The sequence below is a fragment of the Pteronotus mesoamericanus genome, unplaced genomic scaffold (assembly GCF_021234165.1).
Source record: "Pteronotus mesoamericanus isolate MK-2021 breed Mesoamerican mustached bat unplaced genomic scaffold, CSHL_Meso_final contig_32, whole genome shotgun sequence".
NCBI classification, from domain to species: Eukaryota; Metazoa; Chordata; class Mammalia; order Chiroptera; family Mormoopidae; genus Pteronotus; species Pteronotus mesoamericanus.
The window spans coordinates 13371241-13398707 of record NW_026555134.1 but is presented as its reverse complement, the minus strand read 5'-3'; the positions used below and the strand labels follow the sequence as shown (position 1 = coordinate 13398707).

The 27467-nt window shown below is 32.6% G+C and overlaps 1 protein-coding gene across 6 annotated transcripts in view; it reads left to right on the top strand.

Annotated features, from left to right (window-relative positions):
- The window catches only part of FSTL5 (follistatin like 5), a 553085-nt gene that overhangs the window by 38148 nt on the left and 487470 nt on the right, over positions 1 to 27467 (top strand). For all 6 annotated transcript variants that reach the window (XM_054576111.1, XM_054576108.1, XM_054576110.1 and 3 more), the window contains exon 2: positions 8306 to 8447. In XM_054576111.1, the coding sequence (XP_054432086.1) occupies positions 8322 to 8447 (126 nt within the window). In that variant the 5' untranslated portion in view covers positions 8306 to 8321. The remainder of the gene's footprint in view (positions 1 to 8305; positions 8448 to 27467) is intronic.

Below are 27467 nucleotides of genomic sequence, written 5' to 3'. Positions count from 1 at the left end.
CAAAGAATTGAATAAAGTTTATTTTTTAATATTGCCCAACTATTGAAGGTCATCATAAAATGGACTTATGTATTTAATTTAATTTCGGGCTACACACAATACACCTTTTGACTGTTGGATCATGAATATACTGTAAAGTCTGGTGACCTCTGTAAGGAGATTGAGTATAAGTCACTGTACATTGTGTTGCTTTTTTCTAAGTTTGAGGCATCAGTGTAGACAATTTGAAGTCCTGCCTATTATAAAGTTATAAAATGTAAAGAAATTCCTTGGTTAAGTCAGCTAGACCCAAAGGTTCATTTTGTTTTATAGTCGTCAAAGCTGCTTTAAAAATAAAGTGTGTGTATGCATATATATATGTATATATTCTGTACTATATATAACTATAACTATAAATATTTGTTTAGGCAAATGTTTAGATATGATTATATATCTCTAAAGTTATATATGCATTTGCATATTTATTAATTTATATATTATATACAATTTATACATTAATATATATTTTATCAAATATATTTTATATAAATATATAAAACTTTTATATAACTGCAGTTATATAAACACAACTGTAACCATCTCTATATAACTTTAACCATAAAATCTAAATAACTATCTTCCCAATGAAGACCATTGTGATGAAAAAGCGTATAAACAAAACTTTTTTCCCCCAAAAGTTGTACTTAAACAGTATGATTCTTTAAAGAGGGTGACATCAATGTCCTTTCAGTGGACTTTGGGAAACTCTAGTGAGTAGTAAACACAAAGTTATTGGGGTTCACAGAGATGGAGCTTCTAAACAAGCCCTTGGACACTAAAGCATTTGTGTGTATGTGTTTTTTCTTTCCATAGTAAATGGATTCTAGTCAGGTATTTTTCAGTATTAAAAAAAAATACTATACTCAGAATCAGGACTGCTACCTGTATCCTGTTTTCATTATAGGGCACACTTTTTATTCTCACTGTTTCTCATTTTCCTTACCTGTAGAAAGAATGAGCTACTCTAGATCTCTAATATGTTTTTCAGTTCTGTTATTTTTGTTCTATATTGTACTTGAATATTTTATTGAAACTGTTTTCATCATTCTAGAAGAGTTCATATAAATGCAGCATCAATAGTTGTACAAAGCAAAGATGATTTTGGAAAACAAATAACTACCACCTGAAATGCTTTTTCCATAAAGCGTGATTTTTGTTTGTTAAAAGCAGGGTATATAAATCTTTTTTAAAAATAAATAAATTTCACCATGAGTACTTTTTCCCAATACAGGCTTAAATTTTACATTTAACACTGTAGTCCCTCTAAAATGGCAATGAATACATTTTATCTACATTAAGCTTTTTTCAGCTTCAGATTAAGCTGACTATTGAAAGGTATAATTGATTAGAACCTGGACTGTTTTGTTCTTCCAAATTAATGACTCAGATGTCATTGAAATTAAAGTTCTTCCTTCTTTGAAAGAATGAAACTAATTTAATGACCATAATTCTCATTACTTAACACTTTTAATTCTATTCTTATCCCAGATGTTGAGGGAAAATGTGTACTGTACATGTTATAACCTTTCAACATAGAGCATTACATTGAAAAGTTTTGGACACTTTTACCATGTGAACTAATAATCATATAATTAAGAACTGAAGAGCCCTGCCTGGTGTGGCTCAGTGGATTGAGTGCCAGCCTGTGAACCAAAGGGTCCCTGGTTTGATTCCCAGTCAGGACACATGCCTGGGTTGTGGGCCAGGCCCCCAGGAGGGGGTATGCAAGAGGCAACCCACACATTGATGTTTCTCTCCCTTTCTTTCTCCCTCCTCTCCCTTCTTGCTAAAACTAAATAAATAAAATCTTAAAGAAAAAAAGAGTTGAAGAAACTTCCACATCTGCTACTGGCTCCATATAGATTTGAAAGACATTTCCCCTTGCAGTCTGGACATAGAAGTCTCATGGCTATTGCTCTCTCATTATCACTTCATTTGTTTATCCGATATCTTCACTTACCTTGATCTAAAGGGAATATCAGTGAAAGATTCTCTTTTCCAGGAGTATTCAGTCTGAAAAATTAGCCTTTTTTTCTCTCTATGGCTACTTCTTTACAGGCTGTCTCCTTTATTTCTGTATCATCGTGTGTGTGTGTGTGTGTGTTTTGTTAATTTTTCAATTACTTTTACATTCATTATTATAATAGTTTCAGATGTACAGCAGAGCGGTTCAACAATCATATACTTTAGAAAGTGGTCCCCTTGGTATTTCAGGTACCCACATGGCACCATATATAGTAATTGCAGTATTATTGACTGTATTCCCTGTGCTGTACAATATGTCTGTCTTAGAAGCAGAATTACATAAGGGATCTCATGGGCTGTATCTGATTGGAGTCAGCTTTGGGTTCAGATACCAGTTGTGACATTGACCAGCTTTCTAAACTTGGACACTTTATCTTGATATGTTTCTCTTTCTTCATATATTGATTGCTTCAGTGTAAGCAATAAAACCTATGAGAAAATATTTTTAGATAATCATATGCCCCAAGGTATCATCCCACTATGCCTAGTAGGATATATATATAATCTTTTTTCCTTTGCTGTGCTCCCTTATGGTTTATACAATATGATAGCAATGACCCGTAGCTTTTGTATTTTGTTTTGTTCTTTAATTAGAATGAGTACTTAAAGTTACTACATTGATGGAGAGAATATACTGCTCTTAATAAAACCGGATTCTTTGGAGAGTGGTTTTTCTGAAAGAAATATTAGGTTAGAACTCATCTACAGAGTTCAAAGAAGTAGGTGTGAAGTTTTGTATGGGTCGAAAGATGAAAACAGCTGGTATAAGTGACTTGCCTGATGGATGTAAGAGAATATAACAGACATCTCTCTGGTCCTTTCAATTTCCGTAGAGCTCAGGAATGACGAGGTTGTCTATTTATGACAAGGGAGGCTTTTCCAAAGGAATGTTCTATTGAAAGCCCGATTTTGATCCAGGTCTAACAAAACAAAAAAGCTTCTTGTGATAACCACAACTTAATTTCAAGCTTGATTTCAGTCAGTTTTAATGATTGTTTTCAGTTATGTGAAGAATGTTGATAGTCCTATTGTATACCTACTATTTCAAAATAATTACTTATCACCATTAATTTATTCATTTATTTATCCAAAAAAATATTTATTGAGCTCCTGCTATACACTAGGTACTGCTCTAATTCACACAAGTGACTAATAAAGTCCTGTTTTTATTGAATTAACACTCTGGTTGGTTGCAGAGAATAAGCAAACAAACCAGAAAGAATACAGCAGGTCAGATGATGAGAGCTGTGGCTTGCAGTCATTCCATTCCAATGACAATTTCCCTCATTCCTTTTCCCAAATTTACCATTTCATTATTTTTATTTTCTCTACCTCCTCCTAGTAGCATTTAATCTTCTATTTCAACTAAACCTGCCTGAGAGTTTAGTCTTTTGACCTCTTCTCCATTACCTCTCCCCTACTCCCATGTAGATGAGATGACTTATAAATGTTAAGAACCCCAAACAGGTATCTCTAGTCCATACCTCTTAACTAAACTTGTTTCCTATATCCTAATACCTATCGAATATTTCCAAGTGGGCTATCAAAAGGCATCTCAAAAAACAAATTGTACTTTTTTTCAAACTAGTTCTTTCCCATATCTTCTCCACATCAATGAGTCTACTCACGAGGAATGAGCTGGTACAGGTGCTAGACTATAAAGGATCATAAATATTTCTTACAGACGGGGCCCTACTAAGGCTATTGGTTTTGCTTAGGCCATAGAGCATGATACAGTTAGTTCCTCTGTCTCACAGAATTTATAGGACACCAAAATAAAAAGGCACTAATGACCATTTAGGCCACCTCACTGTTACAGAACAGAGCAAAGAGAGGTCTGTGGAAATTAAGAAATATGCTAGATGGTGGCAGAACCAGGTTAGTGCACTTTCTTCTGTAACTATATAAGGTTGGCATCCTTTCCTCAATCAATAACCACAGTGCAAAGTAAAGAGTAACATAAGGGAGATATGTAAAAATTGCAGCAGGGAGCAGCAAAGCCTGTGTGAGACTGGCAGAAAAGGCTTCACAAAGGAAGTAACTGGAGCTATCTCTTGAAAAACCTACAGTAGTTTTCCAGGAGAGAGCCAGTAAGGGCACTACAGATGGAACCCTCAGGATACTTGACTTCTCTGAAACATATTTAATGTTGATGATGTGGGGGATTTGCTTCGTCTTGACATTCTTTCCAATCATAGGCACAAAACCACAGAGAGCCTCCTTCCCAATCTCAAATGCAGCATTTTGTTCCTAAGGCAATACTTTAACCCTCTTAGTTTGTTTTCCCATGTGATTAGAAGTGAGATTCTAGAGAATGTGTAAACAAATCAAAAACTCTCCAATGTAAATCTACTAAATAACATCACTACTCTAAGTCCTACTGCCATAAGCAACATGCCGTATGGTAAAAGAAAATAGTTTGATGTAGAGAAAGATATTATTTTTGAAGAAGAGAACCCTCTTTTCATCACTTTACCATTTTTAAGTCTAACTTTGTTAACTCTAATGTTAGGCAGATACTTTTTCAGCTACATATGCATTTTGTTTTCTCAAAGTTAATAATATGATTGTTTTTCATGCTTCCATATAAATGTTGAGGTTATAAGAAAAAGTCGTAGGATCATTATTGCACCATCTGTTCTAGCTGGTTTGTTTTAGTCATATGCTTTTCAGTGTTCTTACTGAGCTGTCAACAATCTGCCAATTAATTTTGAGAACCTAACAGGTTGTCAGAGGTTACTATACTGAGAGAGTGAGCTCACCAGCCAGTATTATCGTGCAATTGCTAACTGCAGATTTACAGACAATTTCCAGAGCACCTTTTGTGGATGAGTAAATTTTTAAAGACATAATAATGACATCTTTGCATCCTGTAGCTGAAGGGAACTAAGAATATGATGATTAGTTTCTGAGCATACATGAAGAAGAGCAATCTTTTTGTTTTAGGTTGTTATTTGATAACTATATAATTGGATTCAGTTATTTTTTTTAGTAATATTTTGATGAAGACACTCTTACAATGTGGATAAACACAGAAACTAGTCCTTGTTCTTTGTCTTGTCTAACACTACACTGCTGGCTTCAAATGCCTATCTGTAATAGAAATCGGAGTTCTCTTAAAAAAAGTTATCTGACTTTTCATATTAGTTGTTTTACTTTATCTATAATACAAAGTAAATTACTCCAGTTGCCTGATAACTTTTGCTGAAATAAATCATGTATATTATATTTTTATTGTTGTACTTCTTAATAAGAAATTTTAGACTTGAAAATAATAACACTATAAATAAAGAAATTAATTATGGTTAACAATATGAGATGTTAATTAAAATAGTACAAGTAGGTTGCATATACTGCATCAAAGATTGACACACTGATTTAGTTTTATAAACTTTATTTCAGTACATCGTTGATCAATGTATGGTCAATGTATGGAAATTTATTCCCCAAAGATATATGAGAATTTTGGTCATTTGTCAAAATTAATTGTTAATTTGGTGTAAATTTTATAGTAGATGAAATATATGTAACCATATGTGTTTGGCCATAAATATATATGTACGTATATATGTATAAATATGCATGTGTATGAATTTGTGTGTGTAAAAAAAAAGAGAAAAGAGAAAGTGAACCTCTTATATGAGCAGTATGAGCACTTTTAGGAAATTTATGACCTCCCCTTTACCCACAGTGATGAAAAACAAAGTTGCCATGCCTCTTTCCTCCCTCTCCTGGTTGACAACAGAAGGAACATAGTATTCAGATACCTGAGAAAACATTCCTTCACCTGACCTTGTCCCCTTTGCTTTATTTTTGGACTCTATCTTGGATTTAAAATATTTCATTTATTTGTTTTATAAATACCTATTTATCTCTCAGAGAAGGATTAGACTATACATCAAAATGAAGCAAAGTGATGGATTACAAATAAAAATATTTAGTTTTCTCAGGTTAGTTTTCAGATTTTTTTAGTGGTAGTGAAACTAGGGACTCCATTCAGCGTTGTCAGAGTTCAAGAAAACACAGTCCTCCTCTTACCCTTGAATGTAGGATGACATTCATTTATATATTTATTTACTGAGTGTTGAGTAAGTGCCCAGTGATTTGCTAGACCTACATAATATACTGCTGAGAAAAAAATACCACATATACCTGCAGTCATGAATTTTGAAGAAGACAGATATATGTATAATCTAGTGAAGAAGGCAAACATTCAAGCAATCATGTTAATATCATATAATTATAAACACGTGCTCTGAAATGAAGGAAAATTGATCTATGATCGTGAGCTCTAACTCAGGCTTGGTGTATGGGGCAGGATCCCTGAAGGATATGTTTGTTTTGTGAAGGTCTTTGGATGATAAATAGGGAAGAATATGTTGCATTTCAAGTGGCGGAAATCACATACAAAAACCCATAGTAAGAATGGACAAAATAAGTTCAAAGAACTGAATGAGTTTAGTATGGCTGGAGAGCAGTTATTTAGAGGAAGAGAAAGACATGCAAAGCCTGGGCTCTGGGAACTTGTAGGCTATGTCAGTAATTTTGTTTTTTCTTAAAGGTAAATGAGCATATCCTAAAATTACTGACAAGGGCAATAATGTTATGATGTTTGAATTTGTTGTGGTCACTTAGGCTGTTGTGAGGAAAATGGATTGAGGGTTCATGTGCATGAATGTGGAAGGACAGTAAGGATGTGACTGGGACAGTTTAGGAAGAAGCGGTGCTGATAGCTTGAGCTAGGGTCATGACAACTGTACACTTGGAAAGAGACCAATGTTTAGAAAACATATATTGAAGATAGAAATAACAGAATTCACAGACAGGTTTAGAATGAAAGGTAAGAGAACTGACACTATCAAAGATGCCTCCTTTGTCTCTGCTTGAGGAACTAGATGAATGAAAAGCAAAGAAAACATGACTTTATGTGGTGGTGTGTATAGTATGAGGAGATGCTTTTGAAACATAAAGGTGCAGCTGTTAAGTAGGTAAGCTATACCAGTCTGGAGACTAGGTGGAAGTAATACATGTATTTAAAACCATAGACTATGTTGAAAAGACCTAGGCTGAGTGAATGGAGTAGGATAAGAGCTATCAGTGAGATTTGATAATATACAATATTTGATAGCAAAGTAAAAGAGTAGGATTAACTCACAAAATAACTGAAGAAATTTTATAAATTCTATAGAAACACAGGAAAGGGGTGTCATAGACATCAAGTGAAGTGACTATTTCTTTAAAAGAAGAACTGTTACATTGGTAGAGGCATAGAAACATGATTGAAGCAGACCATAGTCAGACAATGGACAGAATGAAATATACAACTCTTTACTAACAGGGTCAATCTAAGCTACTCAAGAAGTCAAGTGTATAGATTGGCTCAGGGAGATAGAGAGCTCCTCTATTGGTACAATAAGTACAAAGGTTTGTTGGTGAAAATAGTAAAGTGAACTATAACGGGACTCAAAGCATAGGCTTAATGTTTATATGATAATAAATTTATACCATTTTACAATTTTCTTGTATATCCCAAAACATGGAACATTGAAAAGGCCATAAGGATTTTTGTTTAAAGCACTTATAAAGAACTTTTCTAGGATATCCTTTTATACACACACACACACACACACACACACACATACACACACGCGCACTCTTAAGGAGATACCCTTTCAGATATTATTGGGAAAAATGTATTCATAACTTAATAAAACCCACCTGCATAATTTCTGTTCTACCTTAGTTTTTAAATACCTACCATAGAAGACTCTCTTCTTAACCTCTCACCATTCTTTACCAGTGAATTATAATAATTATAATTAAGCATTATTCACCAAACATACTCATAGAGAAATTCAAGATTTATAAACATGTTGATAATTGTATTTTGTATGGATGCTTAGGAAGTTATCCATGGTTTAATGTTTTCTTTTTCTTTATTTAATTTCTTTCAATCTGTTTTTACTAATTTTCTCCTCAATACATTTTTATTGGCCCCTACATTCTACCTATTGAATGTTGTATAAGGCTGTATGAGAGAAAAATGAAAACAGTATTTATTATGATGAAGGGAATCATAATTTATATTTGGGGATGCTTACCTATTATGGATTCAGTTGGAAATTGCTGGTAATTTTTTTATTAGATCCATGGAGATTTCTTTGCACTATTTAATACTTCTTAATAAGTTTCTTGAATATGTAATATCTTTTCTGATTGCTTGTAATGTTAATTTTCACAGGTGAAAAGCAAAAAGGATGTTTAAGTGCTGGTCAGCTGTTTTGGTTCTTGGATTCATTTTTTTGGAGTCAGAAGGAAGGCCAACCAAAGAAGCAGGATATGGCCTTAAATCTTATCAACCTCTAATAAGATTGCGACACAAGGTACAGTCACTATTCTCAAGTTTCTTATAGTGTCCAGAAATTAGGAACTAAAATATTAGTTTTCTGATTTATTATTCACTCAGGAGCACTTATTTCAGAATATGCATTCATAATGTAATTATGAAAAATGCATATTTTTAAAACAAAATGGTAGTGACTTTAGAAATTTACAATTTTCAGAATTGTGTACTTCTAGACAAAGTACTGAGATGACTCATTTAAAATATATTATTAAGGTTAAATAGTAATAGTAACATATTTATAAAAATAAGTAAATGCATTAAGACCTAATCAATGGGATAGTTTCTATTATATCCACCTTAATTTTAAGTTTAAAACTTTTTAAACAAAATCAAAAGTATTATGCCCTTAAATTTGTCATAAAGATAGACAAAAAAGAATGTCTATACTATGTGGAAATATATAAGTTGGTAAAGGATTAATTTTTGTAGAATTAATTAAACTAAATTTTAATTTAATAAAACGTCATAATTTTGGGCCGTCTATTGTTCTTTTAATACTTAACATCTTTATGTTAAATATTTTCAAGTGTAAAATAAATTGACATTTAGGCATACTGTAAATTACATAGTTTATATGCAGATCATGATACTATAAATAACAAACTCAACTAAATCTTTATTAAGTCAAAGTTTACAATACATTTTGGTTTAAATAGAGAGTAGAAAATATGCAAAAAGCATGCTAATTATGAGAGACAATATATATTTTTGAAGTTTCTTATAGTGCTTTTCTTTAGAAAATACTTTTAAAATAAACAGATATATTAATTTTCTCCTTTACATTCAACACATACTTTTGGTATTTACATTATATATATTTCTTGCTGAAATTCCTTCATAATATTATAATATTTTAATAAAATAGTGAAACTTGATTGGGATTTATATGTGGCAGACACTAGGCTAACATCTTAATTATATTATTTTATCTTCAAAACAATCTTATGGAGATTTGCCTATTTTCATTTTATAAATTAGAAATGAAAAGTCTGGTAGGCAGAGACAAATGTATTGGAAAAAAAAAGTCAAATCATGTTAAATATTTCAGTTATATCATGATCTGTCCTATGCTATCTTTCTGCCAAAATTTTCATTTGAAAGATTATTTTTAAATAGTGAGGAAAATTTAATAGGCATTGAAAAAGATTAAATGTGTATAAATGATAATTGTTAAAAGTGGAATTTTATTAATTATTCATGAAGTAAAAACTTGTTATTGAAGATAGTAAAAAAGAAAGATAATGGTAAAGGAAAAATAAATAAATTAATTAATTAAAAAAGATTTTTAAAAAAAGAAATGAAAAGTCTTAGAAATGTTAAGGGATTTTCTGAATACATACATTTATTACATGTATTAATTGGCTAGGCATAACATGTGGGATAGGTTTGATAGTCAGAAAAAAAAGGTAAGTAAAATGTAAAAGTTCACTTTAATGTCAAATATCATTGTAGAAATTTAGTCACATGTGAAAACATGTGAACTCTTAAAGTTTCTGGTCTGAGTAAAAACAACTGGAGATTTGGCTTTATTCCACTGACTTTCAATGATCAGTCATAACCTCTACTGCATGGACTAATAATCAATTTTATCCCAGCCCAATATTTAGAAATAATAATGCCTTTGTGAATGTTGTCAAAACACAATTTCAGTACAACATATTGGCTCTTACTACAATACACCCAGTGAATACTTAATCTGTGCTGTGTGTCTGCCCAAACTTATGCATCTTGAGGTCAAAACTATGTCTTCTTAATCCTTTCATTCCTGTGTCATTAAGTGCAGTAAATGCTGTTAAAATGAATCTCTATGAGTCTTTATCTCTAAAGAAAGTAATACATGATTATTGGCATTGAAAACCAAGAGGCAGAGAATGTTAGGGTGGTACTTAACTTTGAAACAACTTGGGACAGCAGTGAAACTAAGCTATAGAAAGCCTTGTGTGAGTGAGTGTGTATATGTGTCCGTGTGTGTGGCGGTGGGCGTCTGGCAAGAGTAAGTAAGTGCCCTCAGTTGTCCAATCCCCTGCAAGAGCCACCAGATAATTTCCAATCACACCCAACACCCACCTGACCACTGGGCACTACTTTTCCTTCCCCAAGAACTTGAAAACTAATCTCATTATGGCCTTTATTTTTGGTTTGTATCGGTCATTATTTGGATTTCAAAAATATCTGGTCATCCTTTCTTTCCACAGATTCTCATTCCAGTTTGGCTTATATGTCACTTGATTGGTGAGGCTTTCCCAAACCTTAATTGAAAATGGAAAAGCCATAAACATCCTCTCTCTCCCTCTTTTTATTTATTTCTATCCATAGAACTTATCACCATCCCTCAAGATACATATTTCACTTATTTATTAGTTCATTGAATGTCTCCTTCCATTATACTATTCATTTTGCTGTATCCCAGCACTGAGAACAGTGTTTGGCAGATGGTAAACATTCAGAAAATATATATGAAATGAGTGAGTCCATCTGCTGACTAGAATAAGACTGAAATCATGATGATATATGTATTTGTATTAAGTCAATTATATATAATTGTATTATATAATTATAACTAATTCATATATAATTTTATCATTAATTAAAATTAATATATAATTAGGTATAACTATCATTTAATCAGACCAACATCAGAGGAGCAATGCTTAAAATAACTTTATAAACATTATTTTAATAGTATTATATAATATTTCCCATTATTTTTTAACCTAGTTTTTGTTTAAATTACAAAAATATATAAATGTCTACATGTAAGACTGGGGGAATGCATAGAGACTTTCTTTTTCTTTTTTCTTTTCTTTTATTTTTTTAAATTTATTTACTTTTTAAATATATTTGTCTCTGCCTCCCCCCCACCTCTTTCCCTTGCCCCCTCCCACCTTCCCTCCCTCAGCTCTATTAGGTGTAGGTTTCACTAATATTAAGTATTAGTTATTGACTAGAAAAGTAAAACATGAATGATAAATACAGTTGATCTCCAGGCCTGATTAATCATTTTCCATATTTTTCCGGAGAACTTTCAGTACTTTGAGTCTGAACCAATATATGCATAGAACTTCTTTTTACCAAATATTTGTGTGACAACTGTATAATGAATCTGCTTTGGGAGCAAAAATTGAAATCTGAGACTTATTTCTGAGGTTACATAGATGTATTATAGATCTAAATATAAACATATATGTACATATTTATAAAGTTTTCAATAATTATATACATAAATGTGATTGAAAATATATTTGTGTCTCAAGATAAGCACAAGTAACATATAAATACATCTTTCTAATTATAGAAGTCTTAATTATAGTCTACAGTATGTGTCTGAGAGAACTAACCATGTATTTCATACAATGTATTTACCCAACAAGCATTTATATAATATCAAATGTAGGAATTTATGAACATTCTAGAATTATAAAATATGCTGACCACATTCCAATCCCAAAGTGGTTATCTTATTTATTGTTATTTAAAAATAAGTGGTCCATACTTATATTACGCTAGGTGCTTTCATATACCTTAATTATTGTAACTTAATCTTATAATAGTCCTGGGATGCAAGGACTATTATTTCCTTTTATCTAAATAATATTATTAAAACTCAGAGAGGTAAAGTAACTCTCCTAAGGACAAGAGAGGGAAGAAACAGAATCAAAGAGATCAGTAAGAGACAGAAAAAAGCAAAGGTAGACAAAAGCAAAGGAGATGGGGAAAGGAACCAGAAGAAAATGATGGTGATGAAGGTAAAGCAACATCACCCTAACCTCTAGGAGAAACATCTCATGGTCTTTCAGACTGTTCTCCTGCCCCTCCAGAAGCATACCCAGAGTGTTCTCATCTTCGTTTCTTAGCCAGACTAACACATCTTCTCCGAAGGTGGTTGTAGCTCTAGCTTAGGGCCAACTTCTCAGTGGAAATTCACTAGGAAGCAATAGTTACCACGGTAACTGCTGGTATGTAGCTAGGAATCTGGGTGTTGAGCATTGTTTGTAACTATTCATTGACATGTGCATGGGTGATAAAATTCCTGAAGTCTCCCAAATTTTGAGTTATCAGAAGAATCGGTGTACTCAGAGCAGCCTTTGTATAACTCAGTTCCGTCAGACATTTAGTTTAAACGAGGTGCTTTTTTAGGTTCATTCTGTACATTTGGTCATTTAATTGTGAATATTCCCATGTGGTAAGTGGTTTTATTGCTGTTTTATAGATGAGGAAACTGTCATTCACAAATGGTTAGTAATCATTTCATATTGCATACTGAGCAAGTTAGGAAGCAAGATTTAGGATTTAACACACAGAGTATAAAACTTAACACAAGTTAAACAACAAGTATTTTAGGTATTAATTTGACCTGCATGCAGTATATGTCCTATTCTCCCCTCATTCTGACTACATGGTAATAAGACAGAATTTTATTTCTTGGCCCCTTTGTGGTTGGATGAGATTATGTGTCTCATACTGGCCAATGCGTAGTGAGAACTATCATGCAGTGCATCTGGGCTGAACATTTGATTACCATTGTAAAATCTCCCCAAACTGTCTTTTGCCTCTAGCGTGGCAAACATCCTCAGATCAAGGTAGTGGCAGCTTAATCATCCCAAGTGTCTAAATAACTATGATGAATAAAACATGTGAGCAATTAGTGATTCTCTTGAAATGTGAAAGGAGGGAAAAACTTCTGTTCTGAACCGTTGAGATTTGGGAGTTGTTTGTTATCTCAACCAATACAGACTAGAATTTACTATAAATTTATATCACCTAACCACAAATCCTGGACTCTTTTTTTCAGTACCATCTTGACTTTCTGTTTCACTTCTGCTCTTTGGGATTTTCTTACTCTTTTTTTCTCCATTATTTCTTTCTTTCATTTCTTGCTTTCATAATTTCCCATCCCAATTTGACTTCCTGTTGTATTTATAACCCTGCAATCTGTATGCACTAATATTTTAGTTTATTACCATAGACCTTCATTGATTGACTATAAATCCTGTTAGGGCAGGTACCATTTAAATCCCTTTTCTTACCAACAGCACCGATCATACTACTGCATTGTTTCCTAAGGATGATAATCAAAGTCTTGCTTGAGGGAAAATCTTAGGACTGTAGGAGTGCTCTTTGCATATACCTTGTGGGGCCACTTAAAGATCTTAAAATGCTGACATCTTTATATGACTGGAGAATGTTATGTTTACCTTTACAATGCAGAGCTACTCCTGCAAACAAACAGTACTTTACAGTTCTTTTACTACCTAAATCAAATTGTGAGAATAGTGACTGTGCATATGGGCCAAAGAGTTTGCATAATTTAGTAAGTCCAGAGAGTGTTGCTATGCACCATCGTACAATCCAATTCAAATAAGTCATTTATGAGAGGTGATTTTTACTTTTAGTATTAAAAAAAATGATAGATGTGGTTTGGTGAAGAGTGGCAGGAGAGAACTCTAGGGAAGGAGACAGACGTTAAACAACTCATCAAAACCAGGAGTGTTTAGAGGCTGGGAACCTTCAGGCAAACCCAGGAGCATTATTTCCTGACCAAGGAAAATTTGTGCCATTCCATCTGAAATATCTGACTGCTTGAAGCATGCTCAAGGGAAGGCCCTTTAAAATGTTTATATATTTTTCAGAGGTCAGGAAACAATTTGGACCACTGTCTGAAAGCAAAACAGAAGGTGATAATGGGAGCAAAAAGAGGTCCTGGTAAAAACATCATTAATTAAATGTATTGGCATTTCTTATTTATTATGTAACAACAATTAATTATCCTGTATTGATGTATTCTGTATATATCATAATGACTAAATATTATTAATACATCTCAAGTGTTTTTCTAATAAAATAAGTCATGTTTGAAAAAAAATTTTTTGAAATTCTTTTTCTGATAAATGAAATCACAGTATTAACTGACACAACCTCTCTCCATTTTAAGACTGTGCAAGACCAATTGGAGAATAATTTAAAAATTGTAGTCTGAAGTTGATAAAATCAAAGAGCACACAATAGTTCCAAACTCTTTGTAACTAGGAGGAATGAATCTAAGAATTTTCATAAGTTTTAGCCAAAGTGCTTTTTAATTCTTTAAGAGTCTTAGGCAAAACTTAAAACAAAAGATATTTGTTAAACGGTTTTTTTATTAGAAATGACCTATGCACATATTACTGATGGTAATGATGCTTTCTTAGAATGTTATAATTCTCAACCTAAATGCCTAAAAGGGACTCTCTATATTATAATGATGATTCCGTTGACATAGCGCTATTCTTCTGAGATCCTGTGCTTCATTTCATCTTCCAAAAACTAGTAGGATGGAAAAATGTGTATCTTCTGTTTCAGTGAGTGAATTTGATTGTCAAGAACTGCGAATGGTTTGAGATATTTTCCTCTTTGCAAGCTAATATGTTCACCTGCCATTCACAGTTTCATGAGCAGTAACAGAAGACACACAAGACTCCAGGGTCAGAGATAAAGGATGGTTTATTGTTCATAGCAATAGCAGTAGCCAAAGTTTAAGCTGGTTTCTGGGGCCCAGTCTCCTCAGGCCGATGTAAAGTTGGCCAGGTCATACCCAGCACGCACCATGGTGTATGTAACACAAGGAGATCTTTGAATTGAAGAATGCCAGTTCTATCGTGTGGACCATACACATGCCTGTTCTTTGCGCCAGAAGAAAACATTTTCTTTATCATAGTGGATAGTAAGTAGTCCTGTCCTTTGCTCTGCATGAAAATACAGTCTCTATTTTCTAAAGTTGTAAATGCACTTGCCCTTGGCTCCAGGGGGAGACATTATTTTTATGTTCCAGTGCTGTTTGCTATACAAACATCCTTGAACAGGTAGTCCAGAGAAAGTTGCAGTCAGTGTCTCTGCCCATGAGATATACAGAAGCATGAGAGACTCATGGAAGACTGTCTCTCAATACACATTGAGAGTACCACTATAAACAGGGGTCAGAATTGCCACTGAGTAAATCTGTCAAAGCCAAAACTAAATGCTGTGTGGGTTTCACAGTTGGTTTGAAAACCAATACGTGGTGATAGCTTCCTCCTACCCTTTTCCTTGTTAACTTTGTCCTTCAAGAACTTTAAGAAAACAAATATTTTGTTGACCTTGGATCAAGCTGCTTGCATCTTTATTCCTTCAAAACAGTATGTCTGTTAATCTCAGTAAACCAAGCGTGCAGTGGACTGAATCACTTTGTTTAACAAAAATAAATCATTAAAGAGATATGTCTGACTTCTAAAATTGTCAAGATACGGACCTACAACAGAAAATGGTTTGACCCCTGTGAGAATAAATCTCAAAGCAGTACTGTTACTACAGATGTGTAGGGTGGTATGAAAAAAGGTTGCTCCATTATACTTTTTTGACCCTCCTTTAAAATATTTTGATTAAAGCTTTAAAAGTAGCTACAACCTGGAAAAATAGAGCTGCTTTCTAGTGAAGATTTGATTTTGAAATGTTAAAAATGTGATGCATTAGCATTCTATTTACATCTTTTAAAAAAATATGACAAAGTAGTCAAAGTCAAAATTTGCTTAGTACATCAGAGTCAGGCTTGTCAGGATTCTGGAAAACTCTGGTTATTTTCCAACCTTGAGCAAATAATGGTGTTCCTACCACCTGAGTATGGATGTTTAAGTAACCTGTGTCACAGAGCTTCCTCATACCCAACTCAGTAATTAAAAATAAGAAGAACAGTTGAAAAATATATGGCTTTATTTCTGTTTCTGTGAAGTCATTGATCATTTTACTGATATAAAAGCACCAGAATATTAAGACCTAGGTGCAGTTAAACAATTTTTCTTTACTGTTCATTTTCTTTTGATTGACTTCCAAAGCCTTCTTGTTTTTAAGTAGAGTTATATTTTCTACCATGTCTCTAAGAAGGATAGTGCTAGATCACATTAGTTTGCTAAAGAAAAACAAACTATGAATTCATCTGTATCTATATCAATTAAGTGCATCAAGCTAGCTCCTATTCAAAATATAAAAATGTGGTTGTTTTTAACAGGTGAATTAAGTAAAAATACATTTATCTAATCATTAATATTAATGCATTGGCAAGCTAGCATTTACATTCACTACTCAATCTTTAAATTAATAATAAGTTTTCCTGTACATTTTTTATTATTAAAATTCTACTGTGAATTCAATTAGGAAAGCTTTGTATTATAAATGAAAAAAAATCCTGATGTATAAGCTTGATATTTAGAATGTTTAAGAGATAAAAACCTTATAGTATATAGAGTTGAAAAGAGTGGTATTATTTTTAATTAATATAACTCACTGCTTATTTCTTGCATCGGTTCTTCTGTATGTGAACTGAGAGTTAGTGGTTTTAGAGCTACAAGGTAGTAGAAAATGCTCAATTTGTTTTTCCAAAAATATAATATAGATGAGAAAACTGAGAACCCAGAAAAAACTGAAGGCGCAGTTCTATGGTAAAGGCCACCCAGGTAAGTGCTGCTCAGCTAAGATTTGCTTTCTTGTCTTCCAGAAGATTTCTGTTTTCCTTTAACATACTGCCCCCTAAATTATCACTTTTCTTTATGTTCAGTTTTTATGAACAAAAAATACACTCAGTATTTCAACAAGTATATATTAAGTACCTACTACACACGAGGTACTGAGCAAAATAATTTAAATTGAGATCTTACTTACTCACCTATGGATTTGCCTGTGATTATTGGTGAAGCAAACATCTCAAATGAATTGATTGAAAATACTACTCAAAACCTTATTTAAATGAGCAACCAGGAGACGATGCTTCAGGGAGAGCCAGTGAAGTTTGTTCTGTAGAGCCTGGGCTACAGGAAAATAAATGGGGTGACTAAGTATGTTCGTTGGACTAGGCACTAGAAAAAAATATGCTTAGTTACAACATTGAACTTGCCAGCAGGCTCTCTGAAGGTGAGTAGTATAGTGGAAACATCCAACAAAAAATGCTTTATTACACACGCTCTTAGAAGTCTGTTTACACACACTATCAGGAATGCTGGCAATGTGATTTGTTTCCTCCTGAGGTAGGGGCCTCTTTTCTCTTTCTCAATTTTTTTTAATAGGCTATTTTTTTAGAGCAGTTTTAGGTTCATGGCAACATTGAGCCAAGAGTGCAGAGAGTTTCCATAGATCTCCCTCCTGGCACCGCACTGTGCCGCTTCCCCACTGCCAAGTCCAGCACCAAGTCCGGCCCTTGTTGCAGCCCATGGGCCCACACCGTTATCGCCCACGGTCCGCAGCTTCCTTTAGGGGTTCACCCTTGAGGTTATGCATTTCATGGATTTTGACAAATGCATAGTGACCTGTATCTACCATTGTAGTATCATACAAAATAATGTCAGTCCTAAACAATCTCTTGCCTCTGCCTATTTATTTTTCTGTAACCCACTGCCACTACAATTGCTGATCTTTTTACTGTCTCCATAGTTCTGCCTCTTTCAAAATGTCAGGTGGGTATAATCATACAGTATATAGCATTTTTAGATTGGCTTCTTTTTAATAGTGATATGTATTTAAGTTCTTCCATATATTTTTATGACTTATAAGCTCATTTCTTATTAGTACTAAGTATTTCCCCTTGTATGGTTGTAGCACAGTTTATTTATCCATTCACCTACTGAAAGACATCTTTGTTCTTGATTTTGGCGATTATAAATGAGTTGCTATAAACATGTGTGCACAAGTTTTAATGTGACCATGTTTTCAGCTCATTTGGGTAAATGTCGTATGGTAAGAATATGTTCAGTTTTTTAAGAAGCCCCTAAGTATCTTCCAAAGTGGCTCTACCCCCTTGCATTCCCACCAACAAAGAATGAGAGTTTCTGTTGCTCCACATTCTTGTCAGAATTTGGTGGTGTCTCCCATCCAAGTACTAACCAGGCCCGACCCTGCTTAGCTTCCGAGATCAGACGAGATGGGGCGCGTTCAGGGTGGTATGGCCGTAGACTACTTTGCGACAGCATGGATGGAACTGGAGAGCATCATGCTAAGCGAAATAAGCCAGGGGGTGAAAGACAAATACCATATGATCTCACCTATAAGCGGAACCTAACCAACGATGCAAAGAAGCAAGGAAAATATGACCAGCAACACTGAAAGGAAAAGAAATCAACAGAGACAAGAGGGAAGGGTGGGGGCAGGGAAAGGGAAGGGAAGGGGAAAGTCAAGGAACATATAGCAAGGACTCATGGACAAAACCAAAGGGGAGGAGCTGAGGGAGGGAAGATGGGAGGGGGCAAGGGAAAGAGGTGGGGGGAAGGCAGAAAAAAATGTATTTAAAAAGTAAATAAATTAATTAAAAAAAAAGAAAAAAAAAGAATTTGGTGGAGTCGTTTTTTGGGATGGTTGTTTTGGCCGTTGTAATAAGTATCTTCTGATATCTCATTGTGGTTTTAATTTCCAATTCACTGAGTATATATTATGTTTATCATATTTGCAGATAGTTATTTGCCATCTGTACATCTTCTTTGGTACAGGTGTCAGCTCAGATCTTTTGCCCATTTTTTAATTGAGTTGTTAGTTTTTTCATTGTTGAGTTTTACGAATTTGTCATCTATTTTGGAAAATATTTCTTTCTCAGTTGTGTCTTTTGCAAATATTTCCTTTTGGACTGTGCCTTATCTTGTCCTCTTGACATCATCTTTTGCATAGTCTAAGTTTTAATTTTAATGAAGTCCAGCTTACTAAATATTTTTTTCATGGATTGTTTTGTTTGTTTTAGATGTTCTTTATTACATTGGGAAAGTCCCTCTTTATTTTCAGTTTGGGGAGATTTTTTTTTTATCATGGATACCTATTGAAATTTGTCAAATGCTTTTTCTGCATCTGCTGATATGATCATGTGATTTTTTTCCTTTAGCCTTCTGATGTGATAAATTACATTTATTATTGTTTAATGTTAAATCAGTTTGCATACCTTGTATATATCCCACTTGTTTATGGCACATGATTCTTTTTCTACATTGTTGAATTCAATTTGCTAATATTTTATTGAGAATTTTTGCATCTGTGTTCATGAGAGATATTGGTTTTTAGTTTTCTTATAATGCCTTTGTCTGGTTTTGGTTTAGGGTAATGCTGGGCTCATGAAATGAGTTAGGAAGTATTCCTTTTGCATCCATCTTCTAGAATAGATTGTAGATAATTGCTATAATTTCTTCCTCAAATGTTTGGTAGAATTTACTGGTAAATCCATCTGAATGGGCCTAGCACTTTCTGTTTTAATTATTGATTTAATTTCACTAACACATATAGATCTATTCAGATTGTTTCTTTCTTTTCATGTGAATTTTAGCAGATTGTGTATTTCAAGGAATTTGTATATATCATTTAAGTTATCAAAAGTGTAGGCAAAGAGTTTTTTATAGTATTTATTATTCTTTTGATATACTCAAAATCTCTCATTTTAAAAAATTGTTTTCCTATTTTTTATTTTATTTTTGTATCATTTACACTATTATAGTTTTCCCCATTTCCCCTCCTTTGCCCACCTACTCCAGCATTTGGCCCCTATTCCCTCTGGTCATCACTAACCACAGTGCTGTCTGTGTCCATGGGTTATACATATATGTTTGTTGGTTAATCCCTTCACTTTTTTTTTTAATCCAGTCTCCTTTCCCTCTTACCCTCTGACAGTGAGTCTGTTCCATGTATCCATGCCTTTTTTTCTATTCTTGTTTGTCAGTTTATTTCCTTCATTAGATTCTACGTATAAGAGAGGTCATATAGTACTTGGCTTTTGCTGACTTGCTTATTTCACTTAACATAATAACCTCCAGGTCCATCCATGCTGTTGCAGTTATTGAAAATTTCCTATGGTTTAGAGAGTTAAATGAAGGTCAGTAATTGCAAGAGCCAAATAGTATAACATTTCACAAGAATATAGTACTATTACTTGCCCAGTTTACATAGTTAACTAGGTATTAGGGTATTTTGCCAATTAGGTTTATACAAATTTTCTATATAGACCTCACAAAAACAGGAATTCTCACAATACTACAAATAAACAAAAATACAATGACATACATATTTAAAATGTGTTTTAAAGTATTATAAACATTGTTTCCTTAATTGTGTGAGGGTTTAGGGAACTACTGAGGGAAATTATATGTCTCTTTTACTAGTCTAAAATTTTGAATAAAACTTAAACAGATAGCAAATTTGAAATTTATAGTCAATACTTATGTAGCCAAGGCCAAAATTAATATTTTACTATGATTGTCACATATATGTATATATTTTTGTGTGTATCTATATCTATTTCTGTTTATCAATCTTATTTTATTTCAAATTATGTTATAGACATTAAACTATCTTAAACATTTTGGTATATATCAATACCTAGAGTTACATATATATTTAGAGTTTCTAATTTTGAAATACATTTTAAATGCAATGGAAAACCCAGATCTGTGTCTTTATTCTTTGAATTTTCAGATATTTAAATTTGCATAACAGACATCAAACTATGGGTGTATCAATTTATAGAATGCCATCATCCTCCACGAAAATTCCCTCATGCCTCTTCTCTGTCCCCTCTTCCCCCAGCCCCTCTGAGGCCATGGATGTTCTGGTATTTTTCACCATAGTATAGTTTTCTGTCCTTAAATTTTATGTAAAAAGAACTATAACATATGCATAGATTTGTGTAACATTTCATTCGCTCATAATAATATTGAGATTCATCTATGCCATTGTGTTTCTCAATAATTTATTCCCTTTTACTGTCAATTGGTATTCCTCCATTTGAATATACCACAGTATTTTGTTGTTTTTAATCCATATTCCTATTGATGGAAACCTGTTGAAACTTTCCTAAATAAAACTACTGTGAACATACTTAAGTCTCTTTTTGGTTATATGTTCATTTCCCATGGGTCAGTAATCAGCAGTGGTATTCTTAAATAAGAAACTACCAGAACTTTCTCTAAATTAGGTATACAGTTTTACCTTTCCAAAGGTAATGCTTGAGATATACAGTTATGTCACATTTTTAATAATATTTTCTGTTCTCTTATGTTTTTAATTTTAGCCATTCTGAAGGATGGTATCCATTGTAGTTTTAATTTGAATTTTCATGGTGACTAGTGGCCCTGAGCATCTTTTCATTTGTGTACTGATCATTCATAAATTTCGTTTGAACTGTCCAAATATTTTGCCCATGTTTGATCATTTTTTATTCAGTTGTTGAAGTGCTTTAGGTTTTCTCAGTATTTCAAAGTAATAAAAATACTTAATGAAAATATGTCATTGTAAAATTTCAAGATTTCAAACAAGATAAAGGTACTGTTACCCTCTTTAGTGGGATTTCATAGAAAATATTGTGAAGACAATAAAAAGAGTTCATCTTCGGGCAGAAGTTTTAAATGTTTAACTAAGTAATAATTCAAAGCTATGACTTCTAAGAGAAATTATATATGACTAAAATAACACTATATTTTATTACAATATACCTAAAGATATATACATATACATATATTTACATATCTGTATATTTATATTATGTATGCATATCTAGAATTATACATATTATTCTAAAACATCATATTTATTTTACCGATTTTACATTGTTAAAAATAGGAATTCATCTACAGCAGTTAGTTTATGAGCCACTAAAGTTAATCAGTCACACTCAATTTAAGTTCTAAAACAGTGTTTCCCTAGTATATCATCTCTATAACTCACTCCTCTGAGAGGATTAATGGTAGGCAAACCAGAAACGGCAGAAATAACATTGAAAAGAAGGAATTAAAACTTCAATTAGGAAAGAATGAAAGAACATACAACTACTATAATGAAAAAATTTATCTTGTTTAATCGTATTGTTAGAGTTTTAACAAGTCTTAAAAATGAACTTCTATTTCATTTTTGAAGAATAAGAAAGTAAAAGATATTCAATTCTACCGAGTTACATTCCTGTCAGTACCGTAGGCATATGGCAAGTGTTAATATAGTTTCAACAACGTACCACTCACTGTATCAATTCCATTTCATCAATTGAATAGTGTTAGCTTTTTATATTTTTATATTTGTATTTTATTTTGGATTTATGGTTTCTTAAATGGTATGTGTGAATAAATTTTACAACTCATCCTAATCTTGTTATATTTAAGCAATATTATACTGAAAAATTTAAGGCTACATTGCTTGTCCACAGAACTATTTCTTTCCTACGTGTGGTGAACATACATTAATCAAGTATTAGAGATCCTAAGGAAAAGAGTATGTAGGCATCTGTGAGTTATTGCACCGGATTGCTAGTTTCCTTTCTGTTTTATGCTTAGCTTTAAGGTGGCATGGATGTAACTAAAAAGTAATACATGAAAGTGAAAGGCAAGCAGAAAGCTAAGCAGGTAGCACTCTAGATTAAGCTAAGCAGGAAGCCCTCTAGATTCTATTCTCATGTCCCATAGAATATTTATTATTTACTTTTGATATATTTTGGTTCATAAAAAGTGCTGTTCAGGTAAAATATTTATGTTGCTTAATAACAATTAAAGCATTAGAGTGAATGGCCTCAATTACCTAGTAATTTAGTTATTTGTTATAAAAGCATTAGTGAAAGTTAAATTTGAACTGTATCTTACATGTCTACAAGTCTAGTGTTTATTTTGCTAGTAAAAAAATTAGGTTCTAATAGTTATGTTCCCAACTTGCAAAATCAAATAATAATAGATTTAGGAATAAAATTCTGGTTTCCTAAAAAAGAGTAGATAGAGAGGGACCTAGCACATTAATATCTTTTCTGATTTGTTTTTTTAAAACACTCTTTCATAAGACTTATATGCATTCAGCATATGTATATGTTATATGTTCCAGTACTTCCATCACAAGCATATTTCTACCAAGCCTACTGGATTTACAGCTCCTATATAGAAACGTGTCTTCAGTACTTGATATTCCAAATAAGTATGTGTTTTCCCAAAAAAGAAATACCTGTGAATTCTCACTGTGAAATCCCAACCATTATTTAAGTCCTTCACTATAATAAAACACCTCCCCTTTAAAACATAAATAAAATTGTTTTTGTGCTGTAGTTCAAAACTTATTGTTGTGTTCAGAGTCCCTTTCCTTGGTAACTGTTCCTCAAAACGTCATGATTTTTCCTTTTGATTGTTATAATAAAGTCCCTTATTCATCATTGAGAAGTCTATATTCATTGCCCCTGAGAACATTATTTCTCTGAAATGTTCCACTGAAAATGGATTCTAATGACCAAATCATTTGGAGAAAACTGCCTATTATGCTTCTGTGGAAATCCACAATGCACAAAAGCATATTGAAGTCTGAGAAATATTCTAAACTTTGCTTAACCTAGAATTTCCCAACTAAATGAACTAGCTATTGAAAATTTTGAACACCTTCTGATGTTCTGGGAAACACAATTCAGAAAACTCAGCTCCAGTGGTTTTTAAAATTAATCCTGCTCTATGCATCAGCTGACTGTGGCTTCTCTTGAAACTAACAATGTTAAAGTTGAAGGTAGTAGAAATCTATTGTTTTCATTACTCTACAGTGTCCTATTACACACCATTCACAATTGGTTATGCATTCCACTATCGATGGATATTTGAATTGTTTCTATTTGGGGGCTATTAGGACATTATTATGCATGCCTTTTGGTACACATACACTCATTTCTCTTGGAGTGTAATTATAAGGTCATAGGGTTGGCATATATTTATCTTTAGCAGATGATTCCAAAGAGTTTTCCGAACTGTTTGTGCTAGCATATTTTTTTGTAAAATATTTCAGAATTGCTCTTAGGAATTATTTTAATTCTAGATTTTCCTTTTGTCTACCTACATAGAAATAAATGAGATGTGAGCAGATGTTATGTTATTGCTGCTGCTTACAAATGATGAGCAAAACTGTTACAGGCTGCTTACATGTCTGAATATTCATCTTTCAAAAAAATATAAAAATTGAGGCTCCAAAATTTCTTACAAAGTCCCTTTTTGAAAGTTTAATGGCAAAGAAAACGATCATCTATTGGAAACTTTACCTATTACCTGCCAGAAAGGATTAACAAATACTAATACTACTGACTCTCAACAGAAAGCTCATATATTTAGTGTCTTCATGGTGAAAAGATTGTACGACCTGTAGAAAAAGATTTTATATTCTGTCAGATTTGTTTCTTTTTAATGATTTAAGAATATTTCAAGAATTACAGATGTAGACTGACTCTAAGGGCCTCTAAAACAGTGATTATAAATCTTGACAGATTATTAGAATTGTCTGGGAGCATATAAAATGGCAGATGTATGGTCCATTCTCTTAAAAATTAAATTAGAGCCTCTGGATTTGGCCCAGACATGGATATTTATAAAGGTTCCTGAATGATTCTAAAGTGCAGTCAGGGTAGACAACAGTTATACTGATTGGCTAGAGTTCTGTTTGAAAGAGTTAATTATTATAAAGCCATAAAATTGTTGATATGTGTTTAAAAAGCAGTATTAAGTATTTCTAACTTAGAAATTATATATAATAAGTCATATAACAAGATTATTTGGAGAGAGAATGTAGAATTCTAAAACATTTGTGTAGAATTTTAGTGTCTAAATTTAAAAGTATATGCATAAATTATATACATATATGTATAAAATAGACATATGTGTAAGAGATACATATATGTATAAAGTATATATAAATATGTATATATTTATATAAATATGCATGTGTATAAATATACCCATATTTTGTAACAATATGCATACATATAATAAAAGATACATATTATATATGGTATGCATATATATTAAACATACATATATTATGTATAATATATACATATATTTGTATAAAATATATATATCATTTGAATATAACTAATCAAAGGAAACTCATTGTGGTAAAAACTTTGTGTTGGTTGCAAATATTTGCAATATTTGGCTGCAGATATTGGAAGAGCACAGAAAATAATAATGCATCAACATTAAGCAGATAGAATGTATAGGATGCATGGGGTGGGTAGTTAAATATATTATCTATGTGATATTAGCAGAGGAAAATCAAATTTATAATCTGTCAAACCACAAATAGGGTTAGGGAGAATGAACTCCAAACAAATAATAACAGAACTTCCAGAGGGAATATTTGAATCATTCATTTAATCACCAAGTTGGATGGAGAAAGATGCATAGACATTTTTTAATACCAATGTATGGAAAAGAAATTCCAGAAGGAGTCAACACCTTTGTTCAGGCCAGGTTGGTTCTGTTTATAATTCATAAAATATATTTGGTTTTAACCATAACTTATTGTAGTTTAAGATTATTAAACAGGATGCTTATCCAAGGCTTAGGCATTTAAAATCTCTCAATATTAATATACTTTTATTTAAGTATGTGTAGTGCAGCAATTTCAACAGTATATAACACTTTATAGCACTTAAACAAAGAGAGAGATAATTTATCAAGCAAAATCTTGAGGTAACTGCAGGGTGCAATGGAAATGTATAGGATGTTATTTAATCTGGTTTTGGGGGTGGGCTAAGTGAAGAAAGAACTTAGCTGAAACTTGGGAGAAAAAGTGTTGGTGTTACTTAGTCAAAAGGACAGGTGGAAGTGTTCTAGGGAGAAGGAAACAACTGTATATTCAAAAACTCTGAGAATGAGTTCAATATTTTCAAAAATTAAATATTTTCAACATACAGGGAAATATGCAGAGGCAGTAACTCAGTTTGAAGAGATCAGAAGCAGAGACTAATGACAGAGTACTGTAAATAATTAGTAAAACTTCTGAATATTATTCTAGGATTGAGAAGATGTCAATGAAAAGGGTTATATATTTAAGCTGCATTTTACTAGATCATATAATTGCTGAATAAAATGTGTAATCTGTTAAAAAAAAAAGAAAAGGGTTTAAGAAGAAGAAATAAAGTTGGTAATTGCATATGCCTTAAAATTTAATAAAATATTTTGGTAATTATTAATGAAATATAATTTTGTAAAGGAGCAAAATTTTATCCTGGTTTAGTTCATGATACTTTGGAAAGGCTAGCCATTCTGCACAATAATCTGAACCTTAAATTGGACTGTTGTCTTGCTAGAAGCTTAATGCGCTTGAAAGTTAGCCGTAATACTTCAAACCCCCTTCCTTAAGGCAGTGATTCAGAAAAGTCTGATCTTAGAATTATCCCCATTAACATCCCATGGAAACTTGTTAGAAATGTGAATTCCCAGATCCCACCAAAATCTACTAAACTTGCCTTCTTGATAATTCTGAGTCATTATAAAATTTAACAACTGTTGCCCTAAAGGAAATAGCATGAGTCAAAATATTTTCTTTACACTTGAAGATTTTAACATAAATAGTTCCCTTTGTACCTCCAAATTAGATCAAAATTTCTATGTGTTTAGATAATTTTTCCTTCTCTTAACATACGATAGTACAGTATACGCCTTCTGATATGTTAAAAAAAATCATCTAGTGCCAGATAGTTATTCTTTTTTCTGATCGAATGCTCTCACATATGCCTGTGAAACAGTCACACAGCTTATAATAAGTTACTTGAATAATTTGCAACCTCCAATAAGTGTATAAAACTCTCCATTGCAGCTTTGAAAACATGGTATTTTTGAACTAAAATCTATGTCCTTGTAGCTTTCAATTAATTACTGGTGTTAGTTCAGCCCTGTGGATTATTCATGAAACTAATATTCTTTCTACACGGTATATCTTGAAATATTTGAACATGGCTGCAATATTCCCTAAAACACTCTGTACCCCCAAGATGGAAATCTCAGTCTTATTAACTATTATTTATGTAACTTGATTTCAAGTCCGGCTTCCTTCCTGACTTTGCTGAGTGCAGTCCCTTTACCCCTTCCCTGTGAAATGCGACGGCGCTCAGAATACAAGTCTCTCTCTAGGCCTGATCTCGCCCTGAGTAAACTCAAACTTCTCTTCTGGATATGACATTTGTATCAAAACACTTAAGTTATTACTAATGGATTAGTTATCCCTTTTCTCACTTTTTTTTCTGTATTAT